General features: G+C 38.3%; 4 protein-coding genes across 5 annotated transcripts; all 4 read right to left on the bottom strand.

Annotated features, from left to right (window-relative positions):
* LOC109714585 (class E basic helix-loop-helix protein 22) lies at positions 520-2,813 on the bottom strand. 2 transcript variants are annotated; one of them, XM_020239283.1, is made up of 4 exons: positions 2,439-2,813; positions 2,169-2,279; positions 945-1,017; positions 520-838 (listed from the first exon to the last, which is right to left on the bottom strand). In XM_020239283.1, coding segments are annotated over exons 1-4 (348 nt in total). In that variant the 5' UTR covers positions 2,602-2,813; the 3' UTR covers positions 520-837. The 2 variants fall into 2 exon arrangements, with proteins under 2 accessions (XP_020094872.1, XP_020094871.1); XM_020239282.1 differs by having other exon boundaries at positions 622-1,017; positions 2,439-2,808.
* Positions 3,601-6,501, bottom strand: LOC109714582 (heat stress transcription factor A-1-like). The gene is made up of 2 exons (XM_020239279.1): positions 5,930-6,501; positions 3,601-4,828 (listed from the first exon to the last, which is right to left on the bottom strand). The coding sequence occupies exons 1-2, from the start codon at positions 6,221-6,223 to the stop codon at positions 3,785-3,787; spliced, it is 1,338 nt and encodes a 445-aa protein (XP_020094868.1). The 5' UTR covers positions 6,224-6,501; the 3' UTR covers positions 3,601-3,784.
* Positions 8,572-14,086, bottom strand: LOC109714581 (E3 ubiquitin-protein ligase RNF14). The gene is made up of 6 exons (XM_020239278.1): positions 13,759-14,086; positions 12,593-13,214; positions 11,776-12,161; positions 10,523-10,749; positions 9,830-9,974; positions 8,572-9,025 (listed from the first exon to the last, which is right to left on the bottom strand). The coding sequence occupies exons 1-6, from the start codon at positions 14,062-14,064 to the stop codon at positions 8,894-8,896; spliced, it is 1,818 nt and encodes a 605-aa protein (XP_020094867.1). The 5' UTR covers positions 14,065-14,086; the 3' UTR covers positions 8,572-8,893.
* Positions 16,290-18,235, bottom strand: LOC109714583. The gene is made up of 3 exons (XM_020239280.1): positions 17,655-18,235; positions 17,365-17,537; positions 16,290-17,281 (listed from the first exon to the last, which is right to left on the bottom strand). Exons 1-3 carry the CDS (start codon positions 18,141-18,143, stop codon positions 17,182-17,184), a joined length of 762 nt encoding a protein of 253 aa, XP_020094869.1. The 5' UTR covers positions 18,144-18,235; the 3' UTR covers positions 16,290-17,181.

Below are 22,782 nucleotides of genomic sequence, written 5' to 3'. Positions count from 1 at the left end.
GATGGCTGACTACCTGAGGTGGAAGAATTGATTTTTGGAAACACTTTAAATACCACTTTTGTGATTTCGCACTTTCTCACTTGAGTACTCTGTAATTTAAAATGTATCGATTTAGTATCCTATAATTTTATTTTTATTTTTTATTATTCCCTCCATTATTTTTTTTTATTAAACCAGTGACAGTTAAAACTAAAAAGTACTAAAGTAAATATTTGATAAACTTAAGTAAGTTATCTGAAGTTTTTGTATATAATTTAACGAAATGTTAACGGATGAGTTGATGAAAAGAAAAAAATAAAACCACGGGGTATTAAATTGATATACTTTAAATCATAGAGTACTATAGTAAGGAAAGTGCGAATCACAGGACCGGTATTTAAAGTTTGCCCTGCCCTTGATTTTTCCCACTTGACGCATAAGTTTAGAAATTTCAGGGCAAACTAAAAAGGGAGCAGAAAAAAGAAAAAAAAAAGGAAAAAAGTCTATATCTTTATCTATCATTGAATGAATCTTTATCCGTTGAAGAAATAAAATTAAGACACTTTAATCCAAATTCCAAATATCTATACATTTTTTTTGGCTGTATAAGGGTATTCCTACACGCTAGTATTCAACTCGGCATTCACCTAAAAAAGATTAAAATTGGGTCAAATTGTCAAAACAGATCATCAACAAAGTTAAACAAAGCTGCATTCTTAGTCTCACCTCTACTGAAATAGTGGTTGCCCTTGTAATGCAACACTCGGCAGGGAATCTCAGCAAAACATTTTTCAGTCACGCAGTTTCATTACTTGCTAATGCGTACTCAACGGCAAAATCAACAGGTAAAGTAGCAAATCTACATGCGACAATTCATACAAGCACAAGAACAGATGAGAAACTGCGTCTATGTTAGGCGTAAACCCGAACCACCCCGTGGCAAATCATTCGGCATTTTAACTTACCAAAAATTTCTCTTTTGCTTCACTTGTTGGTTCATCTCTCCCTGCCTTCCAGCTCGTTTCAGTTGGTACCCGCCTGAACAATAATTCATAAAGTTGTCTTGATTGGTAAATCAAAAAAAAAATATAACACAAGAGGTGTTACTTAAAAATGCAACATGGATATTCAATGTTCAGATATTGTATATCGACAGTAAGATAACAGATGAGAACTAACTAACAATAATCTGAATCGTCGATTGTTCACTCTCTTCATTCGAAAAATCCCTCTCGATGTTTTGTTAGATATCAAAGTAAGTTACAGGACTTCACAAGGATGTTGTGTAATACTGATATCAGTTTCGTAGCAGTAAAAAGGCACCATGAGACATAACAAATCAGTCTAGCATGTCAAACTATTACTCAAAAAACTAAGGGCCAAATGAATTTTGATATTCTTAAGCTATGTGTTTATGCTTGTGAAGCTATCTAAACAAGATACTATGTGGACATAGCATGTCAAAGTATTACTCATAGGTAAAAATTGTAGTATAAAAGAATCCTCGAGTGTTTGGCTGGAAAAGTTGCTCAGCCTTCAAATACCTGTGCTTCGATTAGTCATAATAAGACAGGGAATTGTTCAAGTATGAGCTAACTTAAATACGGTGATCACAAGAAGAATTTTTTTTTGATTGCATGATTGGGGATCTGCCACTTCTGAATATAGAAACAGAAGAACCCTCCTCTCCATCATGTAACAGTTAAAAGCAATAACATCTAAACGGTCATAATGTAGTGAGGCCAATAGTAATTTATTCCCCTACTTGTTAAGACTCAACAAAACCACTGCCCCATTCTATAGATTTTTTCTCTGCAGAGCAAACAAATCGATCGAAACTGCGAGAGCAACTGAGACGCGCCAAGATCCGAACACACAAAACACTTTGTTAGGACAAAGGATTCGACAAACAAGCATTATCAACAAGAATTGGCATCTCATCTGAATTAAGATGTCCCATTGTAAACCAATCCGCCAAATATTTAGTAACATCATGCGTAGATCAACTCCAGTTATATTTGTGGAGGGAAAGCCACCACACTACCAATTAATGAATATAACATCTGCAAGAGAATAGATTACCAAAAAACTAAGAATAACTTTGAACACATCATTACAATCTAATTTTCCCCAATAATGTGCAAACCAAATATATATATTCAAGGAGTGTAAAATTAGGTTTAAAATACCAGTTTTTGAAATCAGGTTGATTCGAGAGCGAGGGCCAGCGAACATCCAACTATCCTCATCCAACGACTTCACCTCCTTCTGAAGCGCCGCCGTTACCTCCAATCTCAGCGCTGAAATTGCACTCCAAACCCCACAACACAATCAAAATTTGAAACCCTCATACTACTCATACTAAGGAGGCGATTTTGAAAGGAAAAAGAGGGGCTAAAAAAAAAAAAAAAAAGCGAGGAATTTAAATGGAGGGGTCGAGATATAGTGTTAGGGCTCACCGGCGAGGGCTTCGTCCTTGCGATCGAGGGCGGAGATGGGATCGGAGGGGAACTGATAGGCGGAGCCACTGCCGCCGCCGTCGTCTCCGGCTCCGGCGTTGCTTCCGCCGCCCCCGGGGCCCGCGCTCGCCGCCGACGCCGATGACCTCGCCGGAGAGCTCATTCGCCTACAGTATTATATATGACGAGGAAGCGTGAGAACGGCCCACGACGGAACGGAAGAACCCTCACCAAAGTGTTCGGCCTCGATCTAACGGCTCTCCCTGTTTCCATCGAACGTGAGCGAATCACGATGCGGCTGTAGGGAAGTTACGAATTTACGATGTTGCGTACTTGCGTGATGCCATGTCAATTCGATCCTCGACTTCTCAAAATCTACGAAACAGGCCCTTATTCTTTGCATTCCAGAAATATAATATTCCTAAAGCTTAGTTTCGCTTTTAAACAGAACGGAAACATTTATATTTATACATTTATTGATTGTGAAATTTACTAGGTTTGTACAATTCGCCTGCAATACCAGATTGTGCAGTGGAAATTTAATCAGAAAGACGTACAAACAATAGCTATTTTTGCATATTTAATACAACAAACAATGGGTTCCATTTATGGTACAAGTAATATCTTTTTTTGAAGATTATGGTACAAGAAATTACCCAAAAAGGATTCTACAGAGAATTGAGATTTTCGAAATCAGATATCAGCGAGTTTGGTTCTCTTGGTTTTGGAGGCGAAGTGCCAAGATTCTCGAGCTCCCGAGAATAGTTGTTTAGACCATGGGATGAAACTCTTTGCCTCATTTTGAGGCTCACACTATCTTTCTCGTAAGCCACTGGACTTTCGGTACAGCTTGAGTAACAACTCACAACATCACTTGCCTCGCGAGCAATGTCAACTTCACGTAACTCGCGAGCAACTTTGGGACAGCAGTTACAACAAAACATAGAGAACCAGAATCTTGGCGACCGCAAGTGCCAATCGGAAATTTTACAATTTCAGCTAACAGCTGACGGCAAGAGTTATGCAGAGCAGCATGACATGACAATTTTCATTACTTCACAATAAGCACTAAAGGAAGAAGGATGCAATTTCACATACATATATATATATCTAGACATATCGCTGATTTCATTTAAAAAGATCACTCAAGACAAAAGTAAGATATCTGTCAAAACGACCACGAGTAAGAAGTGGAAGATTAAAATCTTCTAATATAATAGCAGCCATCGCAAGCTCACAGTAAGCCCCAAAACTCTCCATGATACCACAAATCCTAAATCCAGGGTACTCCGCATTATCTTCGCAGCGATTGCAAATTTATATAGTTATACATGCGAAAAAGGAAATCAAACTCTGGGGTCAGATGAAAGAAGCCCCATCTGTTCTGTGAGATGCTCCATGTTCTGTGCGCTCGACTCAACCTCCTCCGAGTCGCCTAGTAAAGGACTAGTTGCAAGAAATTGCTCCCAGAAAGAGTCGATAATTTCTGGAAGCTTCTGGTCCCCATCGTATAATAAACCATCCAATTCAATAGGCACCACATCGTCCTCTTCGGCTGCATTAGGGTTTACATAGATCCCCTCTGGATCGGGCACTACGAAGCTCTTCTCAGGAACGTCTACAGTGGAATTCTTATCAGTTACCATATTTTGTAACTCTGGGAAATCGGGAATACTCGTACCAGGAACAGTAGGTGAGTTCTTATCTGCTAAATTAATTGTGGGAGATTGAGCTTCAGCTGAAAAAGAAGAGACCTCCGCAAGGGTAACTCCAGAATTCCTAGTAGTAGAAGAGGCGCCCTCGAAATTCTCCAGTAAAAGGCTATCAGAACTATTTGAGGAATCGAAACAAGGAGGTGAGTCCATATTCAATATCTTTCTCAGCATTGCTTTGGCTGCTTCATTCATTAAAGGCTGATACTTTATTATTTGGCCATCTGGACTCCCTTCTTGATTGGGTAACCTCCTTTTCTTACGATTTACGGAAACTATCCTTCTATTGGAGTCGTTCTGTTGCACAAATTGGGCGAGAAACCCAGGGCTCTGCACGGCTTTTGCCAGGAATGACATCATTTGCTGCTGCCGGTGTTCCATCCCTTGTAGCCGATTGCCGAGGGTTTGTAGTTGGTGGTCGGTGGTTTGCTGCTGCTGTCTAAGCCGGACAAGTTCTTGCATTAGTACATTCTTGTCCCTTTTGAGCCTCTCGATCTCTTCATCTAAACCAAACTTGCCCACCTCAACACAGGCTGCAACTGAAGCATTATTATTATGTGGCTGAGATGGTGGGTGGGAGGCTTTCCGTCGGTTGATAGTCTTTAGAAGAGGCTTTTGGCCTCTTAAGAAGCCCTCATTTGCAAATTCCCATCGATCAGGATCGACTTTGCGAAATCCCTGCTCAACAAACTCCGGAATCAATCATAATGAGAAGTGATTTACCATAGATATGCTGCATGAAAATCAAGGAAGCTTTTCCAGGAATAAAAGAGGCAGCTGGAAGCAGCATGCCTAGACCCATTAGTTAGCTGCTGTATTGACCTATATTAACTCAGATGTTGCAAATAAGGTCACGCAACCAAGGAATCCTCTAGAAGTTACAAAAGAAATCAAGATTAAAAGAAGGAACAAAAGTAAGATGGTAGCCTCCAATCAATGCAGTTCTTCCTCATCAGGGAAAAAATTAAGTGACAGCGAACAAGGTCAAATCAATATAGAAAAAAGCCAATCTTTCCACACAACAAAGGCTTAATTTAATACAGTATTACCTCCGAATGAGTTATTGAGTTAAACCTCAACCAATTTTACGGGTTATTTTTTAAAGGAATTTTACTATATTATTGACTCTCACTTCATATCAATTCTCTACAAACTACTTTTCTATTGCTTCGTAGCACTAGGTAAAATGTGGCTACCCATAAGAATCAAGTTAATCATCAGTCGATACAGAGACCAGCAAAAAAAAATTTATCCAGATTAAATCAAACAAGCAGTGTAGGAGACTCAAACATTCCTAAACATTATGAAAGATGCGGAGTTAAAAAAAACCAAAGAGAAACAAAGAAAGAGCATTAAGAACAAGGCGATCAAACAAATCAAATTTAATTCAAAAACGAACACGAAGCACAATTTACAGATAACGAATTGTATCGAGATGCAGCTTCTACAAACTCCAACTAAGACTCAGATCAAAGTGGTGAACTTCTTGATTAGTACCCCTTCCCAAGGAGTTTAGATCACATAATATGTTAATTACCTAGACCTAAGAGGAAGTTGCTTTGATCTAATTTACCTGAATCAAAACACGCTTTAACTATTCAATTTGCGGCGACTAATTTGTAAAATTCCATATCTGTACAATATTTCTAATATAAAGCTCCATCTAAATTTCTTCAAAGGATACAGTAATAACCTCTCGGTCATCAAATTCCATCGCCGTACTCATCCGAAGCAAATAAAAAGAAGAACAGTGGAGGAGGAGGAGGAGGAATCACATACGTAGGTATTAAGTTGGCGAACGAAGCTGGAGAAGTTGCTGTGCTTGAAGTACTTGGGGAGTAGATCCCTCGCGAACTCGGGGGGATCCCACACCACGAAGCTGTTGTTCCCGTTCCCCCACGACACCACCGCGTCCGTCGCGGGATCGTCCACCATGTCGTACGTCTTGCTCAGGAACGGCGGCGGCGCGTTCCCGTTCAAGCTAGGGTTCGCCCCCGCCGCCGCCGCCGCCGCCACAGCAGCAGCAGCTCCTCCTCCACCTGCTCCTCCGCCGCCGCCGCCGGCCCCCTCCATCGGGCCCCGGTGCGATCGGAAACCTCACTTCGTTGATCGGCTCAGTGGCATCAGAGGATCGCCGAGGTGTGGAGATTAGGGTTTTATGAGGACGACGAAGGATTGGGAGCCGAGGAGAGTAGATTTAATCCCCTTTTTAACGAATTTTTCTCTTTTCCTTTTTTACCGCTTTAAAATTTTTATTTTGCTTTAATAGATCACTCCGTAGTCTGTAGTCTGCAGAGAGAGAGAGAGAGAGAGAGAGAGAGGGGCTCCGCGAAGGAAAGAATAAAGGAGAAAAAAAACAAAAAAAAGAAAAGAAAGAGATTGGGTATGAAAAAGGGTGGAGTTTGTCGGGATTTTGAGTAGAGAAAAATTAAATAAATTTAATTGTATGTAATATATATATATATATATATATATATATATATACATAAGCACCCCTTTATGTTTTCTGAAATTTCAAAAAGTTCCAATCGTATCGGACGGTCAGGATTGACCGGCATAGCCGCATAGCGTGGGTTGATGGTCTTTCGTTCCACGCTTCCAGATACCGGGGAACGACGGAAATTGGCCTATGCACCCCACACCCTTAAAATTGTAAATTTATAATTTAGTTTATCTTTTTTTGACTTAATAATTTATCTTATTAGTAGGCGTGTTTAATTAGTATTTATCTTAACATGCATACGGTATTTTTTTTCATGTTACTAAAATTTATAATTTTCAGGCATAAATTATTATTATTTAAGTGTTTATTTATTTATTATTATTCGGCTGGATTGGGTGCAGGGAGCGAAACATTACGGAGAGGAGGAATTCTACACTGTCACACTTGCACCACGTCATCAATAACAAACCAATCACATTCCTTCTTTTCAAACAAAAGTACAATAAAATACTTTTTTACAATCATGATGGGACATATATTTTTAAAATGATTAATTTGATTGATTTGTTACGCCACGTCACTAATATACCCGTTGCATTCTAGATTTTTTCTACGGAAGAGAAGCGTACGGATGAACGGGCTAATCTAAGTTAATTTACCTGATTAACCCCTCTTTTTAGGTCGATTGAGGAAGCCCAAGTAAGTTACCAGGGGTATTTTGGCCATTCGGAAGAGAGAATAAGAGGGAATATCCCCAGCAATCCTGGACGTGGAAACTAACCAACAACCCTTTATAGCGATCCTGATACCCGGGTTCCACAAATCCGCAGGTAACATATGAGGCGCCTGGGAACAAACCAGGAGCAATTATAGTTTAATTTACTATAATAATAATAAATTGAGACGTTATTTATAGAAGTAATTAGTAGTTTAATAATAATAATAATAATAATAATAATAATAATATATACTAAATTTGGAAAGTTATTTACCGAAAATAGTAGCTGCTCGAAGCAAACATTTCAGGGAAGCAGCTATTCACGCGATAGAGAGACTGCCACGTGGACGAGCACTTGGGTGGCGGACACATGTCAGGCTCGCGCAAAAGTCGGATTACAAAAAATTGTGGGGCCCACCACAGTCACGAGCTCCCTAACGCACCGCGCCCCGGTCCAACGTGTGTAATTGCACAAGTAACGAGTTCACAGATTGATCCAGGTGAGGTGAACACCACCCCACCTACAAACAAACTTTACGCTGGTGTACATTTAATGCGATATTATATACAATAGTTATGTGTTACGGATTATCCCTAGTGAGGGTGATAAAAAAATTGATATGCTCCCCTCGTACCGACTGTTCTGATCTGACTGGCAAAAAAAAATTGATGATTAAATAAATAAAATTTCAAACTTCAGGTCTGATTACTTTATATTGCTAGTTAAATATATATTTTTTTAAAAAATACTTTTTTTTAAAAAAAATAATGCTCTCATAATGAAAGGTGGCAGATTAGCAATTTACGAAGCCTGACCTACAATGGACCAAGTTTATCAAAACTATCTATAAAGTATCAAATCCATTAGCGATTTTAAACAAAATCAACCTCTGCTTGTGAGCCTTTAGAAGGAGTACGTGTTTCTCACATACGTAACTAAATTTATCTTTCCCAATAAAAAACGGAATGTGTACTAGCTTTCTCTCTCACAGAAAAACAAAACAAAACAAAACAACACAAAAGCCTGCTACTTCTTCCTGTCTTCACATGCACACACTTCTTAGCTAACGCCATGGATAGCTATTCCTGGAATATTTTTCAAACAAAATGCATTTAAAGTAAGACGAGTAAGTCCAAAAAGTTGAAGAAAAATATTATAATGCATTGCCAAAGTCGGCCTTAGATGCTTTTGAATCTCAAATCTTTACCAGTAATTCACGCACTGAAAAAAAAAGAACACCAAAAACCAGACTCTAACAATTTGTCCCGGACTGCCTGATGATGTATAGAGAGGGCACATACAGGAAACAATAGCAATAGAGAAAGAAACAAATCAAATAAAGCTGTAAAACTTTATATGCTAGTGTACAACATCGCCGCCACTAAACGGGCACCCAGATAAGGATAGATATCTCTTCCTAGAATTGTGTTTCTTCGACCACTATATCAAATAAACTTACAATTCTCGTTGGAGGATAAACAATTGGAAAGAAGTCAACGATGAGAGAAGGGTAAGAGATGCTCTTGTAATCACTTGAGATTGGTATTTTGATATGAGAAAATGATACAGAATACCATTTTGCTAGGGGTCTGCAGTGTGTTGCTTGCATCGGTTGGGCCCAAAGTGCTCCGAGCTCCTCCTCACGGTCTTGCGGCATAGCGCACAGAAATGGGTTTGGCATGCCCAGCACAAGATGTGATTATTGTTGCCCGTCTGTTTATATTTCTCAAAAAGTTACATGTCAGCAACATTCTTAATAAAAGTAAGTAGTAGTATAACAACATACTAGATATGTAGAAAATTATCATTCCTTTAACTAATAAATAGAGCCAAAACAAATTTAGTCTAGTTCACCCGTGCCACATACATGTACCACTTTAAAGTTCCAGCCACAGAGATAGCAATTGAAGTTTATAAAAGTACACGCTATATCTTAGAATAAAGATAAAGAATCATCTTTCTAAAGCATCTGGAAAGTTATACTATCAAAATCAAAGTGTTTTTTTTTTTTTTTTAGAAATAGGTAGCACGCTACCCGCTTCATTTATTTCATTTAGAAATAAACTTAACTAGAAATGTGAATCAACTAAGATTCGAACTTAGGACCTCGGGTACCAACCACCGAGCCCTTTGCCACTTGCTCTAGAAACAGTTGGTATCAAATCAAAGTGTTACGCCACATTTAATGGCAACTAAGTTAAATAGTCCCTTCCACAATTCAGTGATACTTCTTTGACAGTTGAAATGATATATGCTTCTTTGTAGAAGAGCGAATATTCAACCGAGATATTGCAATTCCTTAGTATCTATTAGTTTCAAAGATTTATGGATGAACTAAAAATCTGTAGCACATGTATTGATGGACCTGTGACAGCATTATTCACCTAATAAAATTTGAGTAGGTTTTATACAGCATAGTTGGCATCAATTGGCACTAATATTGACAATCCATAACATGCAGTATCTAAAGTGGCCACAAATTAAAAAGAACGATGCAATTAATTAATCCAGGCTGACCTTTGCGTTTGGCTGACGACAATTAGGGCACGGATGGACAAAATTGTGGAATAGCTCAGCATGTAACTGTCCCACCACTCGGCGCTGGTTCATTCGTATCTCCCAGTTTGTAATCTCTTCTTGGGAGAATAGTTCACATTCTACCCTTTAAAACCAAAAAAAAAAAAAAAAAAGATGCAAGTCTTAACAAGAGGAAGAGGCATAAATTACATAATTGAAGTATTCCAGTACTAACATAGTCAAACTGGTCATACGAACAATTCAAACTTTAATCTCTCTTACATATATATGTGTATATAAATATATATATAGAGTAGTATTAGAATACTATTGATAGTAGAGGAACAGTATTTGCTATCTACTTTTAATTCCTTGGATGCCTAAGATTTCCTATTTAGTGGTGATCTATTATGGATCCAAGGGCTAAGAAATTGATAGTAAACACTATTCATCTACTATCAATCAAAAGTGTACATTTGAGAAGCCTTTTCTAATACAAAACCAACTTCCTTATCTTCGAGTTAAAATCTGCATTTTCAAGGGTTGTAGATAGGAAGTTCACAGGGCACTTATAATAATAGGGGTAACAAAATAGGAGGGTATTTGTGATATTTTGACTTTTGGGGGGGCATCTATGTAATTAAGGGTCACTACATAGGGACAGGTGAAATTTTTGCTTCCAAGACAATATACCTGAAATGGTCATATCCATCAATTGCCTTGTTACAGCGGTAGCAGAAATATTGCCCACAATTACCACACACCATCTTGTTGCAGCCCTCTGTACGCGAAATGGCCATCTTGCAAGATGGGCACTGTTTAGCATCACGGAGTGCCTCCTTCACACTCAGGAGTTCATTCATCAACTCGCGTTCCCTCCGTAGTTGCTCTGCCTTGAGACCCGTTGATTTCTGGCGCTCCTGTTTTCAAGAAGCTATGTCAACACACTACTTGATCAACACATAAGGAGAAGGGTGAACTACACTTTTGATCCTCAAACCATCAGGTGTGTGACACTTTAGTCCTCAACTTTAATTCGTTGCAATTTCTCACTCAAACTTTCTGAATTATTGCAATCAAGAACCACAACCCACAAATGTTGATGCATTATTAATGTAAAAGTGATGCAGTACCTTCATTATTGTTGCATCGTTAATTACGACACTGCTACACCACTTCTATATTAGTAATTCATCAATATTTAGTCAAAAAAAAAATGGCTTGTGAGATTTGATTGCAATAATTTAGAAAGTTCGAGCCAAAAATTATAAAAAATTAAAGTTTGAGGACTAAAGTATCATACACCCCATAATTTGAGGACCAAAACTGTAATTTACCCAAAGGAAAAAATAGCATTTCATACGGTCTACACAGGAAGTTACAGCCGCATGAGTTATGTTGTTAATATACAAAAAAAAATATAAGACCAGATACACCTGAAAAAAAGGACGCAAGTTCAAACACTATTGAGCAACGATTGGATATTACATAATCCTTGTTATGTTTAGGGTGATCGTCCAATATCTAGATAAATTAATTAATAAAAATTTCCAATCAATCACTAGTTCTCAAATATCAAACCTGGATTAATATCATAAAAACCCCAACCACCGTACTGGTATTTAGTAACTTGAATAAAATAGGACTAACAATATGGCACAAAAACTTACAATATCACCTAAATGTCTACACTCAAGTTACTTAAACAAGCATGCTAGTTCTTATGATACTTGTGCACTTTCACAATATCCTTAAATATGGGACTAATAGGGCACAACATTATAAGGGGACTTTGGCAGGATCGCATTTGCATGCGCACAAGTTAAATAGTGAAGAATGTTACAATTACAGTGCAATTGTCAGTGAAAAGGCAATTCTGTTTACAATTATAATTCTGCCAAAATCAGATGAGTTTCCATGGAGCAGTTATGAGCACGTATCACTACCTGCAAAATAAGAAGCTTCGCTTCTGGAGTCATACATGTCTCCCCTACATGGCGCCGATCTCTGCAAAGAGAACAGAAGCTGAAGAAACACTTTGAACACTGAGCATGATTATCCGCATCTTCTAAGCAAGCAGTCTCACATCTGGGGCAGTAAACTACATCAGACATAGAGTCTAATGTCTTCTGAAGCACTAATGATTCCCAACGTTCGTAGTCCTCATCTCCAAGCAGCCTTTTCAGCAAACTAGGTGGAACAAGACCTCCACACTTAGTATCAGGGCATAACAACTTAGTTACAGTGCCTTCTTTCACGTGCATGCTAGAGTAGGTCTCCATGCATTTCCAACAAAAGAAATGTTGGCATGGCAGCTTAATGAAATCCGTACCTGATGAAAGAAATAATGTTAAAATTGCAAGCTGCATTATTTGAGCAACTGATGTGATTAATAATTTTGTTTTAGCTTGTTTTAGACACAATATCTCATCAAATTTTGCAATCTGTTACTAGTGATAGTTAGTTGACTGAAGAAAGCAAGTTAATAACACTCCTATCATCCATCTATCTTATCCCTTACATTACAGGATCTACCTTAATGTTCTAAATGGTGCCTGTAATGCTTTGTAGTATCATAAATATCCAGTAATAGATGCAGAAGAGTATATGCAGTGGTCATAATGATCTACATGTTCTCCAAGATAATTAAAGAACTTCTGTGGGATTTTGACCAATACAATTAAAAGGTGATAAAGGCAATTCATTGGAAGTCAATATTACAGAAAAAACGTTGGGCTTATACAGCAAAAGAGATAATTTTACCTGCATAGTCACTAAAACAAATATCACACTGATGCAGATTGTTAAGAAAAGCTTCATGGCGCTTCTCATCATTGTAACTCATCATTAAAGGAATTATGAACTCCGGAGAAGCACTCCCAGAGAGCGCACGCCTATCTGCAGCCTCTGGCTTATCAGATACGCCTAGCATTACTCCACTATCAAATCCAAGGTGAGAGAGTGAAGAATTTTGTATCCAATATACCCACTGATATATAATTTCCTGTCCTGGTTGCGCTATCCATATGGTGTCCAGCATGCGGCAAAGACTGGATATCTTTGCCTTATCCAACCACTGTGCAGTGATAGTAAATAAGGGAGGATGATGACTGGGATATGATTGAGGTAATAAACAAGTTAACAAAATCGGGGGCAGATACTGGACGCGGAAAGTGTATATGAACTCATTGGTGTTTTCAGATATTGCCATGTCAGCATGACGATTTACTCCAGAAGTTAACTTTCCAGTATCTGAATGAAGCTTCGCTGATACACTAATTCCATCAGAAACTTCACAATATACATAAGCCTGTAAAAATCGTAGACCTCCTTTTTTGCCTAAGTTAATGTCATTCTCCCCGTAAATTGCTTCCAGTGCAAGCACCTAACGAAAATTTGGGATAAGAACACAACCACAGAATTAAAAATTGAGCTTGAAGGCAACCAAATTTTCAGTTGAATATAGAAGACAGCACACTAAGGGACTTGACAGTCGTTATAACCAAACATTAAGGAAATTTACTTTGCTTTACAAGGTAATCTTTTATCCCAGGTAATATGAACTATTACTACTAAAATAGTGCTCCTTCACCCTGTTCTTTTGGAGATATCTCACTAAAATCTTCCACTATAATTTGAAACTCACATTTCCTTCTAATTATTTTCTAAGTTACAATAACAAAAGTTAGATAAGAATCTGCGCCTTTTAACATCATAACAAGCCTAAAACAAAGATTCAATGAGAAATTGAAAACCTAAAAGTGATCTACGTTCCTAGGAATTAAATTTCTCATCTATAACACATCCCTAGATATCGAGAACAACGAAGAAGTCAACTCCATCATCAGTGCAAGGACCACATTGAATTCACAATCAAGTGAAACACCTTAAGCAAATTAAAGGGTCAATTGAATCCAATTGAACGAAACCTCGTCTCGTTGGAGCTGGTCGTTGGTCCAAATCTGTTCCTCCGACAACTCCGATCCTTCTCCGCTTTGAATCCTCAGCTCCTCCAATCTCCTCACGGCTTCGTCGCCATCTTCCCACGAATTCGACAACGGATCCATGGCGGAGCCCTCGATTTCTTCATCGCCTCCGACCTTATCCTCCGCAGCCTCAGGAATCTTCGGTATGTGCTCTTTGGAGTCGGAAGTAGTAGGGTTTTGCTGGGATTGGAGGGAATCTGGGAGGGTTTCGGAGATGGATACAGTCGTTGCGGAGGATCTCGTCGACATGGATGGACGACTTCTCCTCCCCCTCGGCGCGTTTTTGCGGAGAAGGGTACTCGGTGCTGGTATATATAATGGAACGGCTCCTGCTATGCTCGCTCGCGGTGAGAATAAGATATCGTTACTCCGCCGTCTTTTAAACAGCTTCAACCGCCCAGATATTTCGGGCTTCCATGGGCCCTACCCTCGCCGCAAATTTTGGGCCGAAATTTAGATAGTTACAGACCAATAGGCCCAAAAATAACTCATGATGTGTTCTAAATTTCTAATTGACCCAGTAAACCGGCTTTGGCCCATTGTAGTATTCCCTTCTTAACTCTTGCTTGTTGCAAGTGGCTGAAGGTTTAGTGGTTGGTATTGCAGATTTCAACTTTGAATATTAGTTGATTTATATTTCTATCTAAGTTTATGTTTAAAAGAAATAAACGAAGCGCATGTTATCTTTTTCTTAAAAAAAAAAAAGAAGCACTTGCCTGTTGCTTTTGCCTATGCCAAAGTTTCAACTGTAGCTGCCCGTCTCTAACGACTCCGTCGGAATCTTCGCCAGCGGCGGCCAATTCACTTAAGACATGTAGATACAACGTCCATAAGTCCCGATTGTGATTCGGCCCAATCCAGCCTCACGCCTTGCACTAGCCAACACAGCACCCACGAGTCTCCACTATGATTCAACCTAATTCAAACTCACGTCATTTCGAACGTGACTCAATTGTGATTTGACCTAATCTGACTTTGATACCACTTGTTGGATCGTTAACGCTAACAATTAATTTCAAAAGCTAGAGTTGTTAGAAATACGTAACCAATTCACTTAAAGCGTATAGACACATTGCTTACTGATCTCGATTGTGATTCGACCTAATCAGCCTCATGCGATTTCCAATATGACTCGGCTCAATCCAATCTCATGTCATTTTAAATGTGGCTCGACCAATCTAATCTTCTATCAAGACAAGATTTTAGTACTTTTTTTTTAAGAGATAGGTAGCATGCTATCCATTTCGTTTATTTTATTTAAAAATAAACTTAGCTGGAAATGTGAATCAATTAGGATTCAAATTTTGGACCTTGAGTACCAACAAATAAGTCTTTTATCACTTGCGCTACAGATGGTCGGTAGATTCGGGCACTTTTAAGCTAACAATCAACATGTTTCTCCACCAAGCGACATCCAATATTATTAGGATGAGGGTGTTGTATTAGTAAAACCACTATAACTTCTTTTCGGTGCGAAGTTAGGAGGAGCACTAACTTACAGCTTGTCCTTTTGAGACTCGAAATCAATCCAGACCTTATCTTAATGGATTCGAAATGACGAAGTAGATGTGTGCCGCATTAAAATAATATATCTTGTTGGAAACATTGCACATTGCACATCGCATAATTAAAATAGAAAGTCTAGATTATTATCGGCTCTTTTTAATAAGCTACTGTACTCTCTGAAGTCAAAATAAAAACTTTAATTCTTGTTGTCATTATCCGATTAAGATCGACTGGATCAAGTTGGCAGGATTTTAATATTCTTTCTTGGATCCAAAGTTAGATAGCGCCTATCTCTAAAATATATATATATATATATATATATATATATAGAGAGAGAGAGAGAGAGAGAGAGAGAGAGAGNATTTTTACAAGTATCACCATCATGGTGCTATTAGGTTTTAAGCCATTGAATCTACTTTTTGATTATTAATAGTCCTTTGATTAAACACTATTCCACCTACCACCACCTACCACCACCTACCATCATCATCTCAACCTCACATCTCTCCATCCAAGGACTAAAAACACACAAGTATCACCCCCATAATACTTTTACAAGTATCCTAGCCCTACTCTATATATATATATATATATATATATATTTGGACTACTTATTAATCGTGCCAGTTCCTTTTAGTGGATCATAGTAAACAATAGGATCACTTTATGGTATTCATTTATGCAAATGATACCAAACTTTTAAAATATTAATATTATTTTCTACCCGAAGATTCAACAGCGACAAAGCCACTCTTTCTAGGATAGTTTTAGCTAATTACAATATCGTTATCTAACTTCTATCTAGTTTTTCACAATTTCATTTCCGCAATTGAATTGCTGTGACTCACTAATTACTGTTTCAATCGATGGTGCAATTAAACACAGCAACTTCTCAAGCTTACTCATGCAGCTCAATTCAATTCGCACGAAAAGCTGCAGTAAATGAAGATTCCCAGGAAGATTCGTCCTTTGCGTAAAAACAAAAACACTTCATAATTAAACAGTAAAAATGCTTCTCTTTTACAATTTGCAGAGCACAAAAACGATCGGAAGGACAAAGAAAGCAACCATGCCTCCAATCCTTCATTTTATTTTTAACTCTCACTTATCCATCCTTATTTTTAGCTCTCACTTATCCATCCTTCATATGATAGGAACAACGGCGGCGACGACGGCAACGACTATGCTAGTCGCTCCAACCAAACAATGTCAAAACTAAAAAGTACAAATCATGCGTCGTGCTCGCTCCCCTCTTGCGCCGCCCGTCGTTTTCCTCCTCTCTCTCTCTCTCTCCATCCCTTCTTATTCCGTCTTCTCCCTTCTTCAGTCACCTGCTCTTCCATTTACACACCGCGACTTCTTAGTTTTATCTCCTCCTAATTAACTTCTGATTAACTAAAGTTAAAAATATGTCAAATCCTTCTAAACTTTAGACGATATATTTGACTATTTGAATTTAAAAAAATTAAAAAGAATCATAGAAACTTTCAGTACGTTATAATCAACCGTTTTTCTACAAATTTTTAACCGATTTTAACTCATAACTGTTAATCTTCATTAAAAAAAAGAGTTCATTTTTCTGTCAAAACCTAAATAAATTTAGAGATTATTTTGATTTTTAAATATTACTGATTATTAATAAAATATTTATTTTTTATTTTATTTTATTTTTTGCGGGATCGCTTATTGAAACATTTGAAAAGTCCCCATGATCCTTTTAATATTTTTTAAAAAAATTCAAATAGCTAGATATAATCAGGCTAAAATTCAGAGGACCGCACTCAACTAACATACACTGTCCGATTCAACACTACTTATATATGTACATAAACCGTCGGTAAACCAGGACCGTTCATCAGATCAAAACGCCTCCACCAACGGCGGAGATGACTCCTCAGTCTCCACGTCCTCGTCCTCGCCCGCGTCCCAGAGGAACTTGGCATACGACGCCATCACGTAGCTGCACGAAGGATGCAAGCAAGTGTCAAAATTCGTGCCACGATCAAGATCGAACGGTCGAGAAGGGGGGGACGAGTTAGTTACCAGTTCTGCGGGGCGGCTTCGACCGCACGCTCGAAGTATGCGGCCGCCCTCTCTCGCTCCCGGTGAGTCTCCCACAGCAGCGTCCCGTATAGGGACAGCAAATCGCCATCATCGGGGCTCGCCAGGATCGCTCTCCCGTAGTACTCCTCTGCGCCTTTCACATCCCCCTCCACCTAGAAAAAAAAAAAATTTATGAAAAAAAAAAAAATAGTAAAGGGGAGAAGGAGAAAAGGAAAACCCTAGATCGATCGATCGATGATCGATCGATCGATTGATCTCTTTGTTCTCACCTCGTGCAAGAATCGGGCGTAGTTTCGGAGGAGAAGCGGATTTCCCGGGTCGGATCGGAGCATCCCCTTGTAGTAGTCCCCGATCCGACGGTTCTCGTTGCTATCGCCACCCTCCCCGCCCCTCCCTCCGCCCCCGATCTTCGTCCCCTTCCCCATCCCTCCGCTGGAGTACTCCTCCTCCCCCTCCTCGTCGTCCTCCTCCTCCGCCACCCTCGGCGGCGCCGGGGCCCGCGCCGCGGCGGCGGATCCGGGCCGTAGGATCCCGGATCGGCGCAGATCGGCCTCGGATCTCGCTCGGCGGAGGAGGCTGCTCCCCGAATCGCCACCGTCCACGTGGATCGCGGCGGAGCGAGGGGAGAGCCCTCTCGCGCTCGGGCTCCGGCGGAGGAACGCGACCCCGGCTCGGTCCCCCGGTCCGCAGGGCGAGCCGAGGGAAAAACCAGGCCGGGAGTGGAGCGAACCGGACCGGATCAGAACCGCGGCTTTCATCGTCGCCCTCGGAAATCCGTGGAAGGTCAGAGTTACCTACTTCGTCTTTTTACTCCTCAGTTATCTTCTTTTCCTCCGATCCTTAAAACCTGTCCATTTATATATCCTTCATTTTCTACACGAACGTTATCGGGGCAGTTCACACGCCGTCACGGGTATAGTGACGGCGTTGGGAAGTGGCGTGTAGCGGTGCGCCACGTGTGCGGGATGCACGTGATCGCAGCGCGGGGCGGGGATGGGTTGAGGGGTACGTAAGAGGGGCGAGAGGGGACACGTGTACATGCGAGGCACGTGGGGAGGTCACGAGGCTCGCGCGGAGCACGGCGCAGGGAGCGCCACGTCGGTTCCTCGTATTGGGCCCGCTGGGCCGTCGCCGGTTTTCCGGTTGGATAAAACATGTAAAAAAAAAAAAGAAAATAAAAAAAAGCGAAAGCGTATGAGAGGAGAAGTGCTTCTGTGGAAAGTGCTTTATTTTCCCCTCAAATAAATAGCGGTTATACAGTAGGGTATTTGTTATGAGAGGAAAAATGCTTCTGTGTTGTCCATGTCATCTAAAACTTTTAAATAGTTCATATATATATATATATATATATATATATAGAGAGAGAGAGAGAGAGAGATGAGCTAGATTACTATTGATAGCAAACGGGTTTCGTTGTCATCCATTTATTTTCGATGATAGAGCCTCCAAATCGACTATCGGCACCGTTGAACATGATCTACCACTTGAAGTGTTTAGAAATCAAATTTTATACATGTTCGATATTGTTCTCTTATCCATCGAGTAGACACAAAAATGAACGGCTAAAAATGAATATTCTTTAAAAAATAATAATAGGTGTAATCAAGATCAAGGCTATAGATCTTGTTTTAAATAGTTTAAAAAATTTTATAACAAAAATTCAATTGATTTGGATATCTTTACGCCGTTAAACGAGAAAACGTCTCATATCGACCATTAAAATTACAAAATTTGAAACCCGTTGATCATTAGGCAAATGATGTCGAAAAGATTTGAAATTTGATTTCTACACACTTCAAGTGGTATAGATCAAGTTCAACAGTGCCGATCGTCACTTTGAAGGCTTTATCATCGAAAACAAATGGGTGGCAACGGAGCCTGTTTGCTATCGATAGTATTCTAGCTCAACTCTATATATATATATATATATATAGTTGAGCTAGAATACTCCTAAAAGCATTATATGAGTGATGCTTTTGAGTTTTTAGTCTTTGGATGGAGAGATGTAGGGTTGAGATGATGGTGATAGATGGTGGTAGGTGGAATAGTGTTTGATCCAAGAGCTATTAGTAATCAAGGAGTAGATCCAAAGGCTAAAAACTTAGAAGCACTAAGGGATTGGTGCTTCTAAAAGTATTCTAGCTCAATTCTCTCTCTCTCTCTCTCTCTCTCTCTTTCTCTCTCTCTCTCTATATATATATATATATACATATGTATAGAGAGAGAGAGAGAGAGAGAGAGTAAGGCTACTATACTCTTATGAGTTATGAGTATAGAGCTTTTCGTACTCATAAGTCTTTTTCGATGATGGAGCTTCCGAATCGACAATCCACTCCGTCAAAAATGATTTAGAGTAATTAAAACTTCTAGAAAATAAATTTTGTAATTTTTCGAAATCATAATAAAGTCCATCAAGTGGGCATAAAATGAACGGTCAAAATCGAACGACGTCCTAAAAATGAATGATCGGATCCTTCAATTTAAGATCGAAGTTATTAATTTTTATCTAGGTAGTGAATAAAATTTTCTATAAAAAATTCAATTTATTCCGATTCTTTTACACCGTTAACTAGCAGGTATCTCATACCGCCCGTTAAAAATTGTTAATTTTATGACCTTTTGATCGTAAGGCAAATGATGTTGAAAAATTATGAAATTTGATTTCTAGAAGTTTTAAATGCTCTAGATAATATTTAACAATATGGATCATCAATTCAGAAGCTCTATTATCAAAAACGACTTATGAGTACGAAAAGTTCTATACTCATAAGAGTATAGTAGCCGAACTATATATATATATATATATATATATAGAGAGAGAGAGAGAGAGAGAGAGAGAGAGAGAGAGAGAGAGCTAGGCTCTTATACTATGCATAGTATCGGGACTCCGGTACTATATATGGTCTCATTTTCAACATTAAAATATTCAAATCAACAATCCATATGATTAAAACTGATCTAAGGTATTTAAATTTAAAGAAAAAAATTATATTTTTTCAACATAGTTTACTTTATGATCAAATCATTTCAAATTGTCAATTTTCAATCAGTAGTATAGCGAGTTTGCAGTTTAACAATGTAGAAGAATCTAAATTTATTCAAATTTTGAAAAAATCAAACCTATTTTGATATGATTTACTTNAAGAAAAGATACTACACCATGATTTTAACCTAAGAAGGGAAGTGCTTTTGCTATCAATTAAGCTGCTTTCCAGCTGTCGGGTTTGGAACGGTATAAGCGGCCTTGCCCTTAACTGTCACTGTTTAGCTCTCTTGGTCTTGCATCCTACTATTAGTTCTTTAAGGCAGCGTTTGGTTACGGGATAAAAATAAAAATAGGTCCTTATTCTCCCTTTTATATTTAAATGCTAATTTTTTATCCAAAAATAGTAGTTTTTGGTTATTCCTACAAACACCTTCATTTTCTATATAAAGTTACCTAAAATTGTTCTTATTCTTGGGAACAACTCAATTTTTATCCAAACACTATTTTTTTTATCTCCATACTTGTGCCTATCCTTGTAATAGCTAGTTCTTACTTATACCCGAACCAAACGGTATCTAATTTGTTTGTATCATATATATATATATATGACGAAGTGGGGAAAAAGAAAGGGTGAAAAAGAGTGAACCTAACTCTAAAGGGAAATTGATATTAATTATGAGTATATATTGCTCATACGTGTAACTCATTCCAGGTAACTAAGGGCATGTTTGGTTCGTACGTACATTTTGGATCCGAAATAAGAATCGATTTGATCAAATTCTACTAATTTTGTTTGATTCACATAAATTGATTTGGAACTCCCATTCCAAATCGGAATGGAAATGATTTATTAGCTTATAAATTAATTCTGGTCTCCAAGCTGGGATTGAAGTTTCAATCTCAAGCCCACACTCACCTCTTCCTTAGGTTTAGCCCAAGGTTTCTTCACCTTATCCATCCTTCCTCTTTCTGTACCGATCCCTTCCCTCTTTTCTCAGCATTAAAAAAAAACGTGATATATTATTTTTATTCAAAAAAAATTTTGCATTTTTTTTGTAATTTTTTGCGTAAAAATTTTTAAAATAAATTAATTTTTTTTGGCATAGCTCTAACTTGAGAATAGTATTAATTTTTTTATATAAATTTTAGATAGCTTCATAAAATTATATTTGAAAGTAAAATTAGTATTATGTTATTCTATTATTTTTTATTTTATATCAACCAAACAGTGAAAATATAGGAATAATTTATTCCGATTTTCAATTCAGAAATGAATCAAACGTCTTGGGAGAGTGGGGCAATTAATCCAATTGTCATTCTAATTCATTTCCATTCCATTATCCATTCTAATTCCATCTTGAATCAAACAAGTCCTAAATATTTAATAAATGTTATTTATTATGTGTGTATATCGAGAGAAGATATTTAATTCAAGTAAGAACCGTATGAGAAAATTAATTATTTTGTATGTAATATTAGTGTAAAAGGTTCTTAATTTGTTGGAATTTTACCACTATTCCTTAGGAATAGAACATTTGGAAACAACAATCTAATTATTAGTAGGTACACAGTAAGATCCTTTTTACTGCATCTGATAGGTATATAAGATCAAAGGAATTAATTCTATGTTATTGCTTTTGTCAAATTAATCCGCGCTGTCCGATTCTTGCGTGTAGCATTATTAATTTTATTTTAAGGTTTAAGGAATTAAGCAAATGATACGAGGACGAGGATACATACTACAGGGATGCATATATGATATATGCATGGTTGTACTGGTCATGCATGATTTTACGTGTTTGTCTTTTAGTGCAAGGAGAGAGTAGCGGACGCGTGCATGGTGGGTGCATAAGGTGGTAACCCATAAAAGGGATGAGTTACCTAATTCCCTTGCTTTATACAACCTATCACATGGAAAGCACAGGGCTCCCGTCCCTGCAACTACCATGTATTATGATTAAGCATCGACCTTTTTTTAACTTGCCAACATGTACACTAGTAGTTCAAAGGTGTTTTTCCTTCATAAATGTTGGTTCTATTTAACAAGCAAAATATAGCATTTTCCTTTCATCCATTGATTAGTAGGAATTTTTAAAATTTACCAACCATATATGTATGATCACACACACAAACACAGACACACGCACATGCACAAGCACACACACATACACACGCACGCAGATTGTTCTACTAGGGTGCTTCTAAATAGCACCAAGCATTTAGTGCTATTAATTTCCACGGTTAGAATATTTATCTCTATAACCATTTTTATCTGTTATATCATGCTGTTCAACCAACCAACCATCCACTCTAGGAGATCACTTTCATCCTAATTACACCTCCCTTCATTCAAGTAATGAAAATCTAATAGCACTAATGACTTGGTGTTATTAAAAGTATTACAGCCTAAT

The sequence above is a fragment of the Ananas comosus genome, linkage group 8 (genome assembly GCF_001540865.1).
Source record: "Ananas comosus cultivar F153 linkage group 8, ASM154086v1, whole genome shotgun sequence".
Classification (NCBI taxonomy): domain Eukaryota; kingdom Viridiplantae; phylum Streptophyta; class Magnoliopsida; order Poales; family Bromeliaceae; genus Ananas; species Ananas comosus.
This window is presented reverse-complemented; position numbering and strand designations above follow the sequence as displayed.